Genomic DNA, 20,307 nt, shown 5'->3' with positions numbered 1-20,307 from the left:
AGGGAGGAGTGAGGGAGAGGGAACACTCCCCAAGATGGCTCTCTCTGGTCGTCGGCTCCTGTTGCCATAGATACCATTCACTTTCGCTACCACGATTTTCCGCTGGCTTTTCTTTAATTTTCTTTTCTCTTCCTCCTCCTGCTGCTCCTCCTCGGCTTCTTCTTCCTGCACTTCCTCCTTCTCTTCCTCTCATCATCCTCCTGTTTCTTCTCCTCTTCCTCTTCATAATCCTCATCCTCCTCCTCCTGATTTTTCTCTTCATACTTCTCCTCTTCCTACTCTTCTACATCCTCCTTTTCTTCCTCCTCCCCCTCCTTCCCATTCTCCTTCACCTCACTCTTGTCCTTCGTCCTCGTCTTCTTTCTTCTTCTTGTCCTTCTCCTGCTTCTCCACCCTTTTTTCCCTGCTCCTCCACTTCCTCATCCTCTCTTCTCTTTGTACCCTTCTTCTCTTCAACCACCCATTTACTCACATCTCCTCTTCGTATTCTTCTCCCTCGATTACTACTAGTTTTCTCCTGTTTTCCTAAAAATAGCAACACTCTTCTTTCCGAATCATTCTTCTCTAGCTGTCCTTCATCTACTCTTCCGAAATCTTTATCCACCACATCTGTTTTACACTTTCTTTCACTTTTTATACTCATTTTTTGTCTTCCACTTCTTCCTGAAGAAAAATAAAATCTTCAGCAACTTCTCCTTCTTCATCATCATCTCCCTTTTCTCCTCAATCATTTTCTCATCTTTGTTCCTCATCCTAAACTCCACTATTCTTTCTTTCTGTACACACTCTTCTATTCCTTCTTCCCCTCTTTTTCCTGTTCCAACAACTTCTACTTGTTCTAGTTTCTTCTTATTCTCCAGCACCTCCTCTTTTGTTCTCCCTTCACCTCCCGTTCCTCAATCCACCTTCTCCTTCTTCTTCCTCCCCTTTCTCCTATTTCTCATTCATCATCTCTCTCTTTTCTTCTCCTTTTTTCCTCCTACTTCTCTGCATTTCTCCTCATCCTCCTCCTCCTCTTACTCCATCCCCTTTTCATCCTACTTTCCCCGCTCCCTTCTTCTTTACCACCTTCATATCATCTTTCTCCTCCACCACTTCCTTTTCCTCCTCCTTCTCTTCCTTTTCCACCTCCTCCTCCTCCTCCTTCTCCACCTCATACTCTCACCCTACCTCGTCCTCCTCCTACTCCTCCTCCTCCTCCCAACTCCCGCCCTACTCCACATCTATCAGCACTCTTATCTCATCACCAGCCCCCACCCCATCCACAGTAGACTGTTATTTGTGGCAACAGTGCAACATTTCATCATCATCATCAGCCTTGATGAACTGATTCATTTTTGAGAAACGTGACCGCATCCTTTCAATTTCATCGCCGACTGGCGCCTCTCTATACTCCTCTGTCATCAGTCTGTGACGTCAGGGGGGGCGAGTCTCCCCCCTATTCACCCCCTACAACCCCCCAAAACACTCAGCCTCTCTCATTGTTGGCGGAAATGACCACACGATTCAGCCTCAAATTGGTTGCCTTCTTTTTTGTCAAGTGTGTGATAGAGTGCGTCTTTTTCTGGGGGATTCTTCACTGAGAATGTCCAGTATTGATCATCACTAGAAGATTTATTCTCAACTTATGAAATTTTGTCTCTGACTGGGCATTATAATTGAAAAATCATTTCCAATTTAAAATATTGATACAAGACATGAACCCTTGATTGATTGTATTGTCATTGTTTACTGTATACTATCATAGAGAAACAATAGCGTAAGTAGATATCCCATGGTATAGGGAATTTATGTCGCAATTTTTACTGTTATCTCAAGCCGATTACTGTCGATTATTGTCAATTTTTACTTTTTTGTTGGGGTGATAGTGTATGAACGGCACAATTTGAGAGACTACCAGCGTCACACAGCTGCATAGGAAAGAACTATGTGAACTATCGGCTTGAGATAACAGTAAAAGTTGCGACATAAACGCCCTATACCATGGGATATCTACTTATGCTATCGTTTCTCTATGATAGTATACAGTAAACAATGACAATACAATCAATCAAGGGTTCATGTCTTGTGTCAATATTTTAAATTGGTGATGATTTGTCAATTATAATGCCCAGTCAAAGGCAAAATGTCATAAGTTGAGAATAAATCTTCTAGTGATGATCAATACTGGATACTATGTATTTCATTCAATTGATTTATTGAATATCATAGCTTTCCTTCAATGTTCGAGAATACATAAACAGAAACTCACGTCATTGGTTTAAACAAATTCTATCTGCATAAATTTTTTTCTGTTTTTTCAATTTTAAAGAAAGAGTTTTCAGAATCACTTATCTATTGAATCATTTGAAAATCTAGCTCCAATTCTCCACCGTTATTTTCAAATTATTCTCTTAAATAATATCATAGAGAAACAATAGCGTAAGTAGATATCCCATGGTATAGGGCGTTTATGTCGCAACTTTTACTGTTATCCCAAGCCGATAGATAGTTCACGTAGTTCTTTTCCATGCAGCTGTGTGACGCTGGTAGTCTCTCAAATTGTGCCGTTCCTACACTCTCATCCCAAAAAAACAGTAAAAATTGACAATAATCGGCTTGAGATAACAGTAAAAGTTGCGACATAAATTCCCTATACCATGGGATATCTACTTACGCTATTGTTTCTCTATGATAATATGTTTTGATAAATCAGAGGTTGTGACAATAATTTGAAATCGTTTTATTACAAATGGATATCTGTCACAGTATTACAAATTCACCTCTACTACAGCCTATAAATCTTTGATTGTATTGTAATTCTCGAGACTGTATACTGTTGAAAGATTCTTCATTGAACTTCACACTAGACATCGATATTTTGTGAAATTTCTCCTTATTAATATAGAACTGAAAAATACATTCTCAGTTCCACAACGTGGATGTAACATGTAACATGCAATGGGCCCAATATGTGATACTGAGATTTTTTTTCCACCTTAATATTCTTAATTGCTTATTATTAATTTCATAAATTCAATACATCAAGTTATCAATCTTGCATTCCATTTTTGCAGGAAGGACATCGAGGAATGACAATGGGTTGAAGTTCTTGGAGCCTTCCCATATTCCAGTGGGATGATCACAGGAATAACTTGAGAATGTTCAAACTCATCAAACTGGAAGTGAGTTGTTTATTCATAAGCTGAAAGGTAAGAATCTTCACTTTTAAAACTAGGATTCATTTATCTGATAATTACTAATAAAGTTGAACTCACACCAATAATTGAATTAATTATTATTCAGAATTCAATGATTTTCTTCAATTCATGGAACTATATGATTAAATATCATGATTAATTATTCAAATATGGATTCAAAATGAAAGGAACCTCCTTGTCCAGTCTAACTCAGGTACTCCAGGGACGCTACTCCCCGTCAATTGAATAAATAAGAACAACTGCACTGGAGGGACGAAAAAAGCTTGTAAAGTGAAGTCAGAGGACATCTCTGTAATTTGTACAAACCTAAATCTGATAGGCCTACTATAATATACCTATAGACCTATAGCCCACTTGATATAAAATATTATTTGTGATAGATTATAATATTTATTCAAAACTTATAGGACGAGGAGTTGGATCTCAATTATCCCAATTGGTAGTGATATAATAGCAAATAATAGGTTACTAGTACCAGTACCTACGGTACCCTTATTTTCTTTTATTCCAAGCACGACTAGTTTTGGCTAAACTTGCCATTATCAAGTGTCAAAATAAAATAAGGGTACGATACTGGTATTTTTGTAATATTCAACTTTCAAATATACCTATCGAAATGCTTAAATAAAAATTAGTAGCCTATAGTGATATATTCAAATTATGGATTGTGAGAGTTCGACATTTGAAGTCCACTTCAAACTTTGTAAAAAATCCAATACCTAATTGTTCTCTTTATTGGCCGATGAAAACTTTGAACCTTGTATTATCTGAATGGTATAAACTTTAATATGCTAGATGTCTAGTGCGCATGCATTTCATTATTATTCATTTTATTATTTCATGTTTTCCTTCACATCTATGCCTTCTTGTACGAATCTTATTTTGAAATATCAAGGAGCATTCAATGATACCAAGAAAACCTGAAATACCAGATTTACATTTTTTATTTATAAAATATAATTATAGTACCCTTTGAAATTAATAACATAATAGAATAAAGATACAAAGTTGTAATATGTTAGTTATAATTTGTATTCTTATTCTATTATTTTATTAATTTCAGAGGGTACTATAATTATAGTTTATAGATACAAGAAAGTAGCCCTGAATTCATAGATTTTGAGATTACATTTTCTTATTCATCTTGAATTTTAATACAAACTGAAAGCTTGGTGAATAAATTTTTTAGTTCGGTGCAACTTCCCACTTAAGTTACACAATGTCATAAAGTTGTATGGATCCAAAACAATTTGACAGACATTATCAAATAGTATATTTCGCACCTAGAGCAGAAAATGAGATTTTTCCAGCTCGAAATCGGTTTTCAAGTCCGAGGCCGTAGGCCGAGGACTAGAAAAGATTGAGAGCTGGAAAAACATTTTTGCCCGTGGTGCGAACGATATTTTTCTCCACACTACAGGTATTGCTGACAAAATAAATAGTCTAAAGAATACAAAATAAAGAATACTCGTTAAGCTATCGTACCTATCTCTTGATTTTAGTGTTAGAAGATTTGCAGTCAGGATTTCAGATTCTTTTAAAATTTCACTTGGAATACCACAGTCATCTTCAAGCATTTTTGAAAATTCGGAATGCACTAATCAATAATAAAAACTGGTTGCGAAGCGAATTAGTTTGATTCGAAACTGGAACTGAAATCATGGCGACTTTAGCTGATGATGAAAGTGGCCACTCGCCCGATCTAGCGGATGACTTATTAATTACTTCCATGAGCGGCTGGAAAGAGACAACTTTCTGGCCTAGCCCGGAAAAGAAACCCTTTTCTGACGTCGTCTGCAAACAAGGTCTTTCAGATCTACGTAGGGACTGGAAAACAGCTGTTTTCTGTGCAGTGTGGCGAAATAGTATATTTCGCACCTAGAGCAGAAAATGAGATTTTTCCAGCTCGAAATCGGTTTTCAAGTCCGAGGCCGTAGGCCGAGGACTAGAAAAGATTGAGAGCTGGAAAAACATTTTTGCCCGTGGTGCGAACGATATTTTTCGCCACACTACAGGTATTGCTGACAAAATAAATAAAGAATACAAAATAAAGAATACTCGTTAAGCTATCGTACCTATCTCTTGATTTTAGTGGTAGAAGATTTGCAGTCAGGATTTCAGATTCTTTTAAAATTTCACTTGGAATACCACAGTCATCTTCAAGCATTTTTGAAAATTCGGAATGCACTAATCAACAATAAATAATTGAATAAAACTGGTTGCGAAGCGAATTAGTTTGATTCGAAACTGGAACTAAAATCATGGCGACTTCAGCTTATTATGAAAGTGGACACTCGCCCGATCTAGCGGATGACTTATTAATAATAATTAGCGCGTTGTTTCCAGCCATAAGCGGCTGGAAAGAGACAACTTTCTGGCCTAGACCGGAAAAGAAACCCTTTCTGACGTCGTCTGCAAACAAGGTCTTTCAGATCTACGTAGGGACTGGAAAACAGCTGCTTTCTGTGCAGTGTGGCGAAAAATGTTTTGTGCAATACTTTTCCGATTAATGTGTAAGTTACTATGATGCAGCTCTTCTAATAAACATTGATTCTGGAGTATAGAATACAATCTTATTGTTCAATGATGTTCAATATAAGTTGATCCGATCAGGATAGAACAATCTGATGGGCTATTATGTATTTTGTATAATTTAATTCATACTTTGTTCAATGCTATCAGATATTCTGAGAGTATCAGATTCAGAACTTTCAACAATCAAGAAAGATTAGTGGGCCTTATTATTATTATTATTATTATTATTTGTGGGTCTTAGCAGGACCACCTATGTTACCTATTTTATAGGTCTTGGTAAGCACAAATGATTTTGGAATGGTTAGAAAATGATATAATCTACAAAAACATTTATCAACCATTAAGTAGGCTACTCTACTCTCAAAATATTCCTGTCATTGAAATATGATTTTTTTGATTGCAGATTCGTTATCTGAATGAGAATGGGAATTGGAATGTCAATCATAAGGATCTTGGCTGATTATTCAGTAATAATAGAATATTTTTCATGATTATTTTAAGATCGACTTTCCCAAAAGGTAGGTTGGATATAAAAAATTAAAACTAGCACTGTATTTTGTTTCAATTCCTCTTTGAAATTTGTCATGTAAGCTGCTATCAACTGACATACAGCTGCTATATTCACCTAAATAATTGAGACTCTATGGAGGCTTACCATAAGCTCCAATAATACATGAAATCGAAAGCCTACTACTTATCAATCACAATATGAGTTGACTCACATAAAATATCGTACGTTACTTGGTCGTGAATGTCTCTTGCAGGGCTTGCATGTCTCGGCTAAAGCCTCGACTGGAAACATCATGCTCGCCCTGCAAACAACCACTTCCCGGCCACGTGACTTAATTAGCTGAATTTTAAGCGAAAAATTAATTTTGCATCACTTATACCGTGATTACATGTAAGTGCAATAATTGTGCTTATACAATACATAATATATAGTATCTCATCTTATATTTTGTATTGCAAGCGTAATAATGGACCATTTCCATTGAGAATAAAATAAATAATGATAATTCTCAATTTATTAAAGTTTCTGCCTCTTGACAGATGTAATCACTTTAGTTGAAAGACAGGCGGCAGAAAAAAATAGAGACTGATATAGAAACAAATATTTTAATTTTCTCAGTTCTTCAATAGCAAATAAAATCCATACATCATTAATGTCAAGATTGTTTGTAAGATTTTCTGTATACTTTATGATAATTTGTAAATATGAACAACTTCTGCAATTTTTAATCCAGGTTCGGTGACTTCCAATGACCTGCAACAGTGGAAAGAATGCAAAAATGTAAACGTTGCATAAGTAAAAAATAATTTTCTGAAATGTGTTTTTTACAAGTAATCTGACAAATATATTGAATTTGAAGATGCAATTCACTAATGTAAAGCTGGAAAATACCTTTTCCCATCAACAGTATATGGATTTAAAAAATTATAACGTACCAAATGTTTATAAAAATGAACGGTATATAAACATTTGAACGGTATATAAAAATGACCGTTGAATTCAGTTACTCTTTGCTAATCATAAAAAGTAGTGTGGTTTACAAACTATGATGAGTAGACCCTATACGGTACTCATTATTTCTAATTGTTATAAAATAATTCAACAACCAAAAAAATTCTATAGAAATAATAAAATTCAACTTGGGTCCAATACTGGGAAAATGAAAAGGCAATTAATTGAGCTTAAAAATGTTTGAGAATGATTCTATTCTATAGATGATTTTTGTGTGATGTATCAATTCAATTGTTATATTTTGATTTTAGAAGAGCCTGAAACTGAGCAGCTGGATATCTAAATACAGCAACTTTAATTTGAAAGAGCTCGGCCATAGTTGTGGTTGAGATTCCACAGAATAAAGTGAGTAGAACATGGAAAGAAACAATTTGTGGTCACATAAAAATGATTTCAATGATTTTATGAGTATTCTGTCACAATAATCATCGAATGCTTTTATTAAACCAGAATTATAATTTTCAATCTCATTGCAATCTTTTATAATGTATGGATGCATTCCAATAATGTTTTAAAATTGAAAAAACTAAAAATGTTTAATGTCTAAAAATATTGTCCAGACAATAGGAATGAATACTGTCACAGTATGAATCATTTCAGTACTTTATCACAATTGATAAAGGTGAAAAAAAAAGAAATTTTTATAAATTTTATCTTTCTAATAATAATGGGTTTCATCAAATCCATCTCAAAAAACTAAGTATTATCAAAGATTAAATAAGTAATATTTACTCCCTTTATGATATTATATGCAGTTATTGAATTTATTTAATTGAAAAGAGATAAAAATTACGTTAAATTTTTATAGTTACATAGCTATATTTATGTCATCTATGCACAGTGGAGGCTGTGGAATTATTTTAAAACTGTATATAGTGAGGGTCACTTATTAAGCATATTGAATGTTTGAAGATTATAAAAACTGAATAAAGTTGGTTACAAGCAAGTGTCTTTCATAGGTTTCATGCATCATATTTTTCTCAAATTTAGCGACGTTTATTATACTGTAAGTTAAAGCTTATTTGGAAGAAGTTTTGATTAAATATTTTCATAGAATATTGATATTTTTCAAAGCAGTTGATGAATCATGAAATCTGATAAAGATGGACTTCATAACCATTCAAAAATTCTACATCCACTGCCATATCTTTTTTCACTACGGTAATGAATCAACAAAGCTGGATTGTCACATATAAGTGTCAGTGAACGCGTCCCATACGGAGAGAATATCATTCCCATAAGTCCAAATGAGACTATTCATACTCTCTTGCTCGGGCTGAGAAGGAGTACTCCAATTAAAATCCATGGGAATTATATTTTCACAGTGCCAGTCATTTTCACTGATACTGATGTTGTGTGGAAATCATACGTTATATATTCTTACAGCGCACAATTTTTTAGCACGTACCATAAAATATATTGTGAAGTATTTTTCCTGTATAATAATATAATTCCTATATGATAACTTTGAGACTTCTGTTCAGGTATTCTAGAATTCTAGTGTTCCAGATAAAAGTAATATCTTACTTTATATCGTATTTACTTCTAACATACCGTACAGAGAAAATATGGCACAGGCTAATGCTATCTTTCCTCTATGGTTTAAATGGATGATTACTGATCACAGAAAGGCTCTGCACTGATAAAGCAGAAAATTCTTTTCATTGTACTTTTAAAAAAAAACTTGGTGTAAGTTATTGGAATTGATGTTGTTTTCCATGACGTAAAAATTTATAATAACTTTGCGGTACCTATTCTTGACATGGAAAAACAGTGTCTAGACTATAACAAAGTTGAGTTGTTGAGTCATCGAAAATTGTTATCACGTACCGCAATAAAATCATGTTTCTGTCCAACAGGCAAGAGTTTATCATCTTCAACATCAAATAAACATACAATATGCCTATATACAATAAAAATTCCTATTTTATACGATGTGTGGTTATCGTGATGTAGTTCGAAAACCAGGGGCTTGTTCCATGAAAATGAAAATTTAATTATCCTTATAATTGGAGAAAAAATAATCCCGCATACTAGACATCCACGGTACGACGACCTTCGCAATAAATCAATAGACCTGAAGTACCGTACGTACGTACTTATACGTACGTATAATGTAGGCCTACAGGAGCATTTTTTCTATGTAACTGGAAGTCTAAACTCTTATGAAACAGGGCCTAGATAATATTTTATCTATTCTATTTTTTCTTCAGGGATATCTTTTAATATAAATAAACATATAAATCTCAGTACCCTTTTAAATCATTGTGTCACATGTTTCGGACACTAATGTCATTTTCAAAATGATTTGAAAATGGCATTAGTGTCCGAAACATTTAACAAAATAATTTAAAAGAGTACTGAGATTTATATTTTTGTTTATATCTTATCTATTTATGTTTCGAATGTAATCTTTCACTTATTACTCCGATCTATTTAATTACTCATGTACAAATTACTCTATATAGGCCATAGGTGATATTTCGCTTTTGTTTGAATAAAGATGTGTTTCCTATAACTTTTCACCTATTACAGTACCGTACCTCTACCTACTTATTATGATGTTTGAAGTTTGAAGCAAAAATTTATCATGAAAATAACCCAACATATTATATCTATGTTTAAGAATATTATGCATTCTTATATATTATTATAACTTAATCTCTTCTTATTATTATGAGATAACCCATAATAATTATCATAAAATCACTTCACTTAATGAGCTACTTTATCCAAATTAATAAAAACAATATAAAAATTTGTAGTAGCCTACCCTTTTATTAAAACATTTTAAAGTTACCATACAGTTAAAATTTTAAAAATGTTTTAATAAAAGGGTACCTACTACAAGTTTTTTATTAATTATCATAACCATGTTCAAGAAGATACATTCTTGTAACTCTCTGCTTGATGAATAGGGCCCATATATTTTATGATTTTGACCGAATAAATGAATTAATAATCAATGTAGCATACATTCGGTTGAAGGCTTGAGCGAGTATCAGGATATATAATATAGTTTTCAAATTTGAACTCTTTATGGAAACTCCAATTCAATTCTTATAAACGTTCAGGCAGTTCATATTTTTGTTTGGGTAATTTTACAATTCTATACAGATTTCCACTTTTTGGTCCGGCCTCGTAACACTCAACTATTGTCAACTGACACTCAGAATTGTCCTCTAATTGGCTAAGAATTAGTTGTTGGTGAGAATTAGCCAATCGGAGGACATTCTTGGTGTGGTGTAGATAGATAATTTCGGCGGGCAATCAGTATCTAGGTGTGAAAACGGTCATACAATGTACGGTAGGCTACATAAAACTTTAAAATTGTCTGCTCATAGGCCAACTGTAGAGAGAAAATAGTGCAGCAAGCAAGTTTAAAATGATCTGGTATTCTTAAATGGTATGTCTGTAAATGATATGAATTTTCATTGTTTTCAGCTTGCTCTACATCTTGCAAAGACGTCAACCCAACAGTCAACTTCAAGTCAACCATCTCATTCAAGAAAACTCATAGAAGCCATCTGGAGAGCCACAATATCCACTTTATTAGGATAGTGTTTCACATAAATAACCATCATGGATATGAAAAGTGATAGGTAAAATAAAAATAGTAATCAAATGAACATTTACCTTTTTTTAGAACTTACTTACCTGTTGTACCCGAAGAAGTTGTTGTAGTCGAGCAAGTGTTTTTCAAAATCTTCAGATAGTTAAACCAAAACTTCGAGTATCTTCTTCTACTTTTTACATAGATAATTGGCGTAGATCATTGAAATTGGTGTTTATATATTTCTATGTTTGGATATTATAAACAGTAAGTGCACCCAAAGTTGAATTATATAATATGTTGACGCACAAGTTGTTATATTCAATACTATTGAAAAGCATGAAGCATGACTCAATCACCTTGATAAATAGCACGTAGTTTGTATTAAGAATAATAATCAGAGTTGACTGTGTTTAGTAGGTTTTCGGAAGGCTTAGTTTCAAGAAAACTAAGTCTCTGAATTTATATAATATTATTTGCCAAGAATACAGGAACTGGAGAATTTGAGATATTACAGCCATAAAATGATAATAGAATATTCGATAATTATATTCTTCAAAATTCCAATTTAGAGAAATCCATGGTTTTTGGATTCCACCATAATACAATATTAGTCCAGCATCCTATTGTCCCATTTGATTTATAATGATTTCAATAGGCTATTATGGAAATATTCTTCAATGCTTCATGAATTGAGAACTCTCCATCATATTAATTTAATAAATGGATATAAAATTGAAGAACACCATTATTATGATATTATTTCATATGAAAAACATATATGGATATTTTTCAGTTATTATAACAATTATACAAACTGAAAAATAGTCGTACCACTGTTATAAACATTTTTTTCAATCGCTGGTTAATCATAAACGGGCATATACATATCAAACTCTTTGCTTAATTTTCTAAAAGGAATTTCTTGAAATCCCACTTGAAACTGCAAAAAATTTCTAATTTCTCAAATTTTTACAAAAAACCTTCAATAGTTGTTGATTATTTAGCCTAGTTGTAACTCCTCCACTTGTATACCCTATACAGACACAATCTATCTCCTGATCATTATATTTCATTGAATTTCTTAAATCGCCAAAAATTAATACTTCCGATATTGTATATAAATATAAGAAACTTTATTTTGTCATTATATACAAGGTTATCAATCCGTTTTTAGAACTAGCTATCAACTAGCTACTGGGGGCACAGTGATTTGACCAGAAATTGAAAACATCAATAAATTATTAGAAATATTTTTTATTTATCAACACATTAAAAAATTAAATACTCGATTTCCCGTTTTTTTACAAGTTGTCCACAATAATAATATGGTGGATCACTATAAATAACTGAAAGTCTTTCTTCATCTTCTCTAAACCTAAATTACAAAAATCTATAAGTTTGACGCAGAATTAGTTGCCTTTCAACAAAATAAAATCTTTATATATAAGAATGGAACAAAAATGTCTAGTTGTCTCAGTTCAAAGGATATTTTTAATGTTTGATTCGTGTGTATTACATAATTCATCATTGAAACTCGCATAAGCTAATATTTTAGACGAAGATAATAAACTGTTGATAAACTCCTTCTTAAAATACGAGTATAATTTGTCTTCAGAATCTATACATTCGTTAATCAATTTGTATATATTGCTTTTTCATCACATACTTTCATCTACGCTGCTGATTAGGCATAAAATATTACAGAGAAATCGTTGCCATCCAATCACATCAAGTTTGATCGTTTAGGTATCGTTCTAGAGGAAGACGTTTTAGTACGAAGAACACTTGAGGAATTAAGGCTAGATTATTGAAGATAATTTACATAAAACATCACAGTTCAAGATGTATTATTCACAGATCACCTATGAACATAGACAATTCACTGAATGATCTGATAAATTAATAGAAGAAAATGACTAGGGAAGTTTGGGTCACAAAATTTGAAATTTTCTAAAAATTTGGATTACTAGCTTCACTGCGCATATATACGACATTCAGCAATTATTAGTACTACCTACTACAAATATACTACCTACTGGTTAGTAAGACTCGACTACTATACGCAATGTAAAAACCCTAATTACACAAAACTATTTTTGAAAATGTTTTAGTTATTGCTCACCGGGTAAATATATTGTTTAGAGGAAATATATAATTATATCACATAACACCAGGTACAAATGGATCAAGGGGATCTATAGGTGAGGGAGGGGGGGAGTACGGTACTTACATGCATAGCCGACATCAAGATTGTTAGTAATAGTAGAAGATAATAATATAATAATTATTAGGAAACAAGCTAGCTTCGTAAAAACAAAAATATTAATATCATAAGATGAAAAACCTAGCTCACAGCCTTACAACCCATGGATAGAATTCTACAAAATCTGATCACAAACATTCCCAACATTCATACTTTGAAAAATGAAGGGTGTAGAATCTTCTGGTTGTGGAACTTTGTAACGTCCTAAAAATCTTGTTCCCTAAGATAATACAGTAATTGACATGCAACGTAAATTGACCATTTATGAAGTATGTAACTCTTCTGTGAAAAATTAATGAATTCCTAAAAATGTAATGATGAAGATGAAAATAACTGAAAAATAGATAAATCGCGGTACGGTACATTTGTGGCAGTATTCAAGTAGACTATTATTGTCTTTGACTCAATTCTCTAGTGCAGATACTATAGGTGGAAACAAAAATGACTATCAAAATGGTAACAAAAATATAGTTAAAAATTCAACGTAATAGAAATTTGAAAGTAAGAGATGAAAATAAAACATGACATACTACTTGATAGGAAGGGATTAGGTGTTTTCTACTATTTACAACTGTACATCTTAAATTACTTCTGACGCCTACGGTAAAATTACTGTACAGATAGGCTATCAATATAATAGTCAATTCAAGAGATCATGTATCAGAAACTCATACCATACGGTATAGCCAGCGATAATAATTGTCAACCAGCATCACGGAAATTTCACATTGCCAATCAGTAGTCATAATCAATCAAATTGTCAACTAATCCATTAAGTTTTTTGTCTCTATATATAGCATATGTTTCTTTAAGTAGACCGTCTTGATGAAAATATAGTTCAGCCAATTTGATATTATCTTGGATATTTTCCTCAATGATTGAATCTTCAATTAATCATTCTACTCTCTTATTTAACAATATAGGGTGGGTGAAAATCCATTATGTTGAAATATTCTGAACTGTTCTCTCATTTTAATTTCCCTAAGAAGTCCTAGTCATCAAGAATCTTTTAGGGAAATAGCACAGAAGAAATCTGTATAAGTATGGAGGATTAGATTAATTTTTCATTTTTAATTTGAATATTCGTTTTGCCTTAATCCAGTTATAGATTGATAGAGCCATCAATTAAAATACTCAAATTAAAAATGATAACGAATTCAGCAGCATTTTAGATCAGGATTGATCTAGTAAATATTTCTCCTTCGAAGATCAGTAAATCCTTCCTTCATTTATCTTCAAAGAAGAAAGCCTCTCTCCAACAATCACCATCAAGCTGTAGCTCTTTAGTTTGACCCAAAAGATTTGGATCAAACTAAAGAAAAATGAAGCAATATGCATAATAGATTGATCCAAGTCGTTAGGATCAAAATGTTTCACCATGAGATTATATCTTGGTAGTGAATATTGTTTTGAAAAATCGCATGATACCCATATTTCTGTACGAAGTTGAAGTATTCCAGTTAGAAGTCACTTCATTATCATAAAATGAGTAAATTGTTTTCATCCCTACAAGGGGAAGAAATATATTAATCACATGAGTGCGATTAATGTCCCAAAATTTCCATGAGAAATAGTTGACAGCTTTGCACCAAGACAAAGTGTATCGATTTTGAATTGTAAATCTGCTCCAAGCTGCTCCTTCCTTATTCGATATCTCAGTTATCGAATAAATCTCGAATCTCTTATATCTAGATGACGCTCCATGGTTAAAACCAATCCTTCGTTGTTTGCAGTGATTGAGAACATAGTCGTATTATCAATCAGTTGGGGCTTACTAGATTTAACAACAGGTGTCATGCTTACCACTATAATAATCTAGTAGCCTATTTAGGGATTAATAAGCGGGGTGTATTGATTTTCAAAATCTTGTTAAAAAGTTCAGATAGTTATCTTGTAGGATAATATTGCCAATTAAAAAACAGTGGGAAAGAACAATGATTATTCATGATGTTAGTTTTTTAAAAGCCGAATAGAGATGATCTGAGACTATATATCATGCAATAATTAATACACCATCTTCCACAGAGTGATACCATAATTAATAATTATTCAATAAACTAGTTGATTTTGTTAATATTTGAAAGCTACACAGTGACATATATATATGACAGACTCATCATGCAAGACAATATTATTAAAGTCTTGTTTAAAGGGGCGAAAAATTTAGCAAAAGTATCACCGGGACTGAACTATTCAATATTGATTCTAAATAATACTACAAAATTTGGGGAGGATATGGTACGGTAGCGCTAACATCTAGAAATGTCGGACTAGATAAACACAATAGCAAATTATTACATTATCACACACTAAAAAGAGAAGAAAACACCGTGGTTCAAAGCATTTCTACAATGTGTAAAAACATAACGTTTCTAATATGGCCAGAGATGGTATTGGGAAAGTCTTGTCCAAGTGTTGGCCTGTGAAATACTTCAATCTGCAATTTATCTTTAAAAAAAAGATCCAAATCTTAAAACAATAGAAGTTTATAACATCCGATTGTCGTTGATATGCTACAAAAAGTGTAAGTTGAAACTAACATAAACAAGTCTGTCAACTATGATAAAGTGTGGACACCAAACATGATAAAAATTATAGATTTCATGTGAAATAAAACGATATGATGTCTGATAACATTGAACATCAATGTTCTGTTTGAGAGAATATGGGAGGAGAGAGTAGTTGTTATCGAAGAAGCTTACTTTCCTCAGCATTGGAAGCCTGTTTTGAATGTTGGATGATTTTCAGTTATGAGTTCTCATGGTGTGTGTGTGTGTGGTTATACTACGTATAAAAACTTGCCCTAACATGCAATAATTACTTGAACATTCAATTTCTTAATGGAAAGCAAAAATGTCATAATTAGCTCTGTTAGAATGGAATATCTACAGAAAAATTAGCAACATTTATGAGTGGAGTTGAAAATTTGGCCCTACTGGTCACTTGGTTGTACGCTGCAAAGAGGAAAATACTCATTGATGGAAGAGAGGACATTCATAAGCTAAGAGAGAAAAATTGATTGGTTAAAATCGTCAATAAATAATATATATCTAAGTGGAAACTAACGAAACCCACCGTTTGCTAATATCTAGTAAGCCCACAGACAACACCGTGCAGTGAGAAATTGATCACTTAAAGCAGGTTGAAAACACGACTGTTTTCTCTGTAAATAATAATAATAATAATACTCAAAAGCATGAAGACTCTCCCACATTTGAAATATGTATAAATGTGTTAATGGAAAGCTGACAGTTCATCCCAAGGCCATCCAAGCAAATAAATTACCAAGTTGAGGAATGATTATATATTAATTATTATGTAATAAATATAAAGTACCATCAAGCAACAGCATTTTTCTACTATATAAGACTACTTTATTCAAGAAACTGCTCATCTACAGTGCATGGTTCGGCATAGCGCCGTAGTTAAACTACTACAACTACACACAGACACTACAAAAACATCTAACACTAAAATAAACTAGTTCAAAATATGTGTATTTATCAGGATTAAGACAAACCACCAAACAACGAATAGAACAGCAACTGCAACTAAAAATGTCTCAGTTGTCTCTAAGTATTTTAGATTTCAAAGTTCTTTCCTATAACTGAAGAGGATCAAAATGGATATGGAGCATCAAATATATTACTGTACGTTAATATATATATATGTATATAACATCATGTTTGTCATGGAGTCGCAGCGTCGATATAGATATACAATTCCATATCTAGATATAAACACTTTCAACAGATTACTAATATTATCATAACGATGCTTTGTATTTCGGCAATCGGACTGAGTCGGCACCCGACTGAGTCACTCCATCTGTCATTAAATCCCTCACTTCAATCTCACTGTATCAATATTAATTTTAAATACTCGAAAGTTAGTAGTTATATGTATGTTCTATAACCAAAACAAAATACAAAATGTTCTTTTTTTATTAGTATTTTGTCAATGCATCATAGAATACAAAAATAGAGGGTTCATCTTTGATTTTCTTAATACACTTATTGCTTCCACATTATATTGTCACAGGCAAAAGGAAAAAGTGATCACTAGAATTGGGCATTCATCAACACAGACAATAATCTAAAAATAAAATTAAATTACAAGTTACATCCGCAACTAATACCAAATACAAAATGAAACATTTCAATTTTCAAGCATTTACATCTCTTGTTTGAATGCATTTTTGAAAACTATTCAATTATTTCGTTCCCAATAAATACAACAATTAGTAATTACTTTCCATTCAAATACAAATTACGAGGAATCCCTCTTAAATCCATTTAACAATAATACTAAGTTATTTTCATTATAATATTTTTATGTATTCAGTGATAAAGAGCTTTTCGAAACAAGAGATGCAACTTTGAAGATGACAATTCAATGATGAATTTCTAGAATTAAAAGAAATCACAATTTCCTTTCACTAATTGTAATATCTCTGGCAATTTCTGAAGTATAATAAGATCCTGATGAAACAAATTTCAATAAACAAAATTGTTCGATTGAAAATGCAATTTCTATAGATTAAATTAATATTGTAAATAGAGAGAGAAAGAGAACACTTCAGAATGCTCAGAGTCGACTAACAAATTTTTCAATTATTACTATTAACGTTGCCTCAGTCACTAAAATTTAATAGTTCCTACTAGTATACACAAATCTTTACAAAAACCACTACAGTATCATAATTTACATTAATATAAAAATGAATATAATCAAAAACTACAAATTAACATTCTTCTTCGAACCAAAATATACATTTCTTTCTTTTGGAGGGTGAAGCACTCTCATGATAAGGAGGAAAATAATAACATGGTTATTGAATGTATTACAGAATATTTTTGAAACAAAATATTTCTTATAATGCGCCCACGAAAATGAGAGGAGATACTGAATATTTCTGAAAAGTGGATTAAGTCATTGGATTGAGTGGATTGGAACAAAGAGATTTCTGATCAATTTTATAGGAAGAAAGAAAATTTGGTCCACTCGAAGTTATAATCAACAATTGTTTAGACGACTTCTTGAACAAAGTTGGAAATAAAATTAAAAGTTGTCAGTTAAACAGATGCGACTGTTTTATTTTGAAATCAAACTGTTTTATTATTTGTTAGTCTTGTGGTAATGGAATGTTGATAAGTGCTTCACTTTGCTACTAAACACCTTGATTCATGACAGTATTCACAATCAACTTGACAATATACCGAGTGTAATAAATTATATAATACAGGAACATCACTTATGAAAATAATAATTTAGACTTATCGATAGATCGAAGAAATTACTTGCTTCTCAGCATTGAATACTCGCTTATCGATCGTACTAGGAATAAGAACAGCAGTCATCATAAAGAATAGTAAACGAAATAATACACAATAACTTACAACTAACACGGAACATCAACAATTGAAATGAAACTGACTAGATATTCAAGATCTCCACACAACTGTGTGATGCATTGTAACAAACTCTGATATCCAGCTAAATATAATACGACAGTCCAAAGTATAAACAAATCATTATGCGATATTACCGACCGACTAACCGAATTAGTCGATTCTCCTATCACACTGAGATCAGACCGAATTTTGAACGAAATATTGTATCAACACCTGTCACATATAAAAGAAAATGAAAGTTTCAAAATGAGTTAGTTCTTCTCAAAGGAAAAGATTCACCTCTTTTGTTGGTGGATTCAAAAATGATGACGAAATTTACAGATTATTTACTGTGTATTTACAATTAGTTTTATATATGTTATATATTGGATATATATATAAATATATATGGCACTGTTCATTCGCTGTAATTAATGAGCGACACTAACAAATCGGTCACCAAAGTAACAACAATATTTTGATGAAATTCTCTGTATACAATATTTCCGCATAATACTACATTATATAAATTTACCCGATTCGTCGGAAGATTGAAATTGGCGCACAGGCTAATTCAATAATAATACTGAACAAGAGCCAGTTAGATTAGAGCAATTAGATAGTAGTAGAAATAGTCATAGTAGTATCTTATTTATTGCAAGTTATTGCTTAGAAAAAAATTAGATTTCACGGTGTAAATTGTTTTTGCAACATTTCATTCTCTTTTTGTGTGTCTCATTTACAATGTAAATCTTAGTGAGCAAAGCGGTAGTCAAAGACCGCAACAGATAGTTTGTAAACAACTATCAACAACTCAAGTTGGTTGGTTATTAGTAGTATCCGTAAAATTGAGATTGAGATAGATTAGTAGTAGTAGCCAACAACCACTAGATGTGTGATAGTAAGTGAAGGTGACTGACTCACTCTTATGTATTAATCATCACAAGTTTTGCTCAAAATATTTGGATACTGGGTGGTGGGGCTTCAAACGTACATGCCCATGCCGTACATGGAGCTCCAGTCGACACCCTGGAAGCTAGACATGTCAACATTGGTGAGGTTGTAGCCCTGGTAGGGGTTGGTGGCCGTGGTAGTGAGGGGGGCCAGGGTCTGCAGGGTGGGGGCAGCGGGGGGAGCAGGCGGAGCAGGGGTGGGGGGAGCGGTGACCGGGTAGGGAGCATAGCGGTAGCCGAGACCCGGGTAGCCGCATCCACTCAGCAGTTTGCCGTAAGCGGCACTCTGGGCAGCGTTCTGGGCCGCAACCACGGCCTGCACCTGGGCCTGGGCCTGGGCCTGGGCGGCCACTACGGGGGCCACAGACGCAGGGGCGGCCATTCTCAGTGGGCCCACTCCCATCATCACCCGCTTGCTCAGAAGCAGACCGCTCTGCACCGCCTCTTTGGGCTGCGCCTTCTTGCATTCCACCTTCTTGTTCTTGATCGTGTGGAAGTGGATTTCGCAGATGCGATCGACCACATCCTCGCTCTCGAATGTCACGAACCCAAAGCCGCGGTGACGTTTTGTCTGCTGGTCCATCAGCATTACCGTCTCCTCCACCTTGCCGAACTGTCCAAAGTAAGCTTTCACCTCCTCCGACGATGTGTCCTGGCTCACCCCTCCCACAAAGATCTTCTTGGTTCTGTTGGTGAGCTTCGGCCGATTCTTGGGTGTCGCGTGTTTTGGGTCGATCTTCTTGCCGTCAAGTGTGTGGATAGGCACTTTGAGTACTTTCTCCACAGTTTCCGGGTCTGAGAACGTGATGAATCCGAATCCGCGGCTTCTCTGTAAAATACAACCCAAACAATCTAATTACTACCTACAAGCATTATTACACAAAG

General features: G+C 33.4%; 1 protein-coding gene and 1 long non-coding RNA gene across 22 annotated transcripts in view; one reads left to right on the top strand and one right to left on the bottom strand.

Annotated features, from left to right (window-relative positions):
* Positions 1-10,886, top strand: part of LOC111052992 — a 28,053-nt gene extending 17,167 nt beyond the window's left edge. Inside the window, exons 3-6 of the long non-coding RNA XR_002606206.2 lie at positions 3,057-3,191; positions 6,139-6,253; positions 7,509-7,602; positions 10,702-10,886. This is a non-coding gene — a long non-coding RNA (uncharacterized LOC111052992). The remainder of the gene's footprint in view (positions 1-3,056; positions 3,192-6,138; positions 6,254-7,508; positions 7,603-10,701) is intronic.
* A 1,165-nt stretch (positions 10,887-12,051) lies between these two features.
* The window catches only part of LOC111052991 (RNA-binding protein Musashi homolog Rbp6), a 276,734-nt gene continuing 268,478 nt past the window's right edge, over positions 12,052-20,307 (bottom strand). For 20 of the 21 annotated variants that reach the window (XM_039426065.1, XM_039426063.1, XM_039426076.1 and 17 more), the window contains one exon: positions 12,052-20,251. In XM_039426065.1, the coding sequence (XP_039281999.1) occupies positions 19,454-20,251 (798 nt within the window). In that variant the 3' untranslated portion in view covers positions 12,052-19,453. The remainder of the gene's footprint in view (positions 20,252-20,307) is intronic. The other variant, XM_022339822.2, reaches the window with a different exon arrangement.

This window comes from Nilaparvata lugens, chromosome 4 (assembly GCF_014356525.2).
Source record: "Nilaparvata lugens isolate BPH chromosome 4, ASM1435652v1, whole genome shotgun sequence".
In the NCBI taxonomy this organism is placed as follows: Eukaryota; Metazoa; Arthropoda; class Insecta; order Hemiptera; family Delphacidae; genus Nilaparvata; species Nilaparvata lugens.
This window is presented reverse-complemented; position numbering and strand designations above follow the sequence as displayed.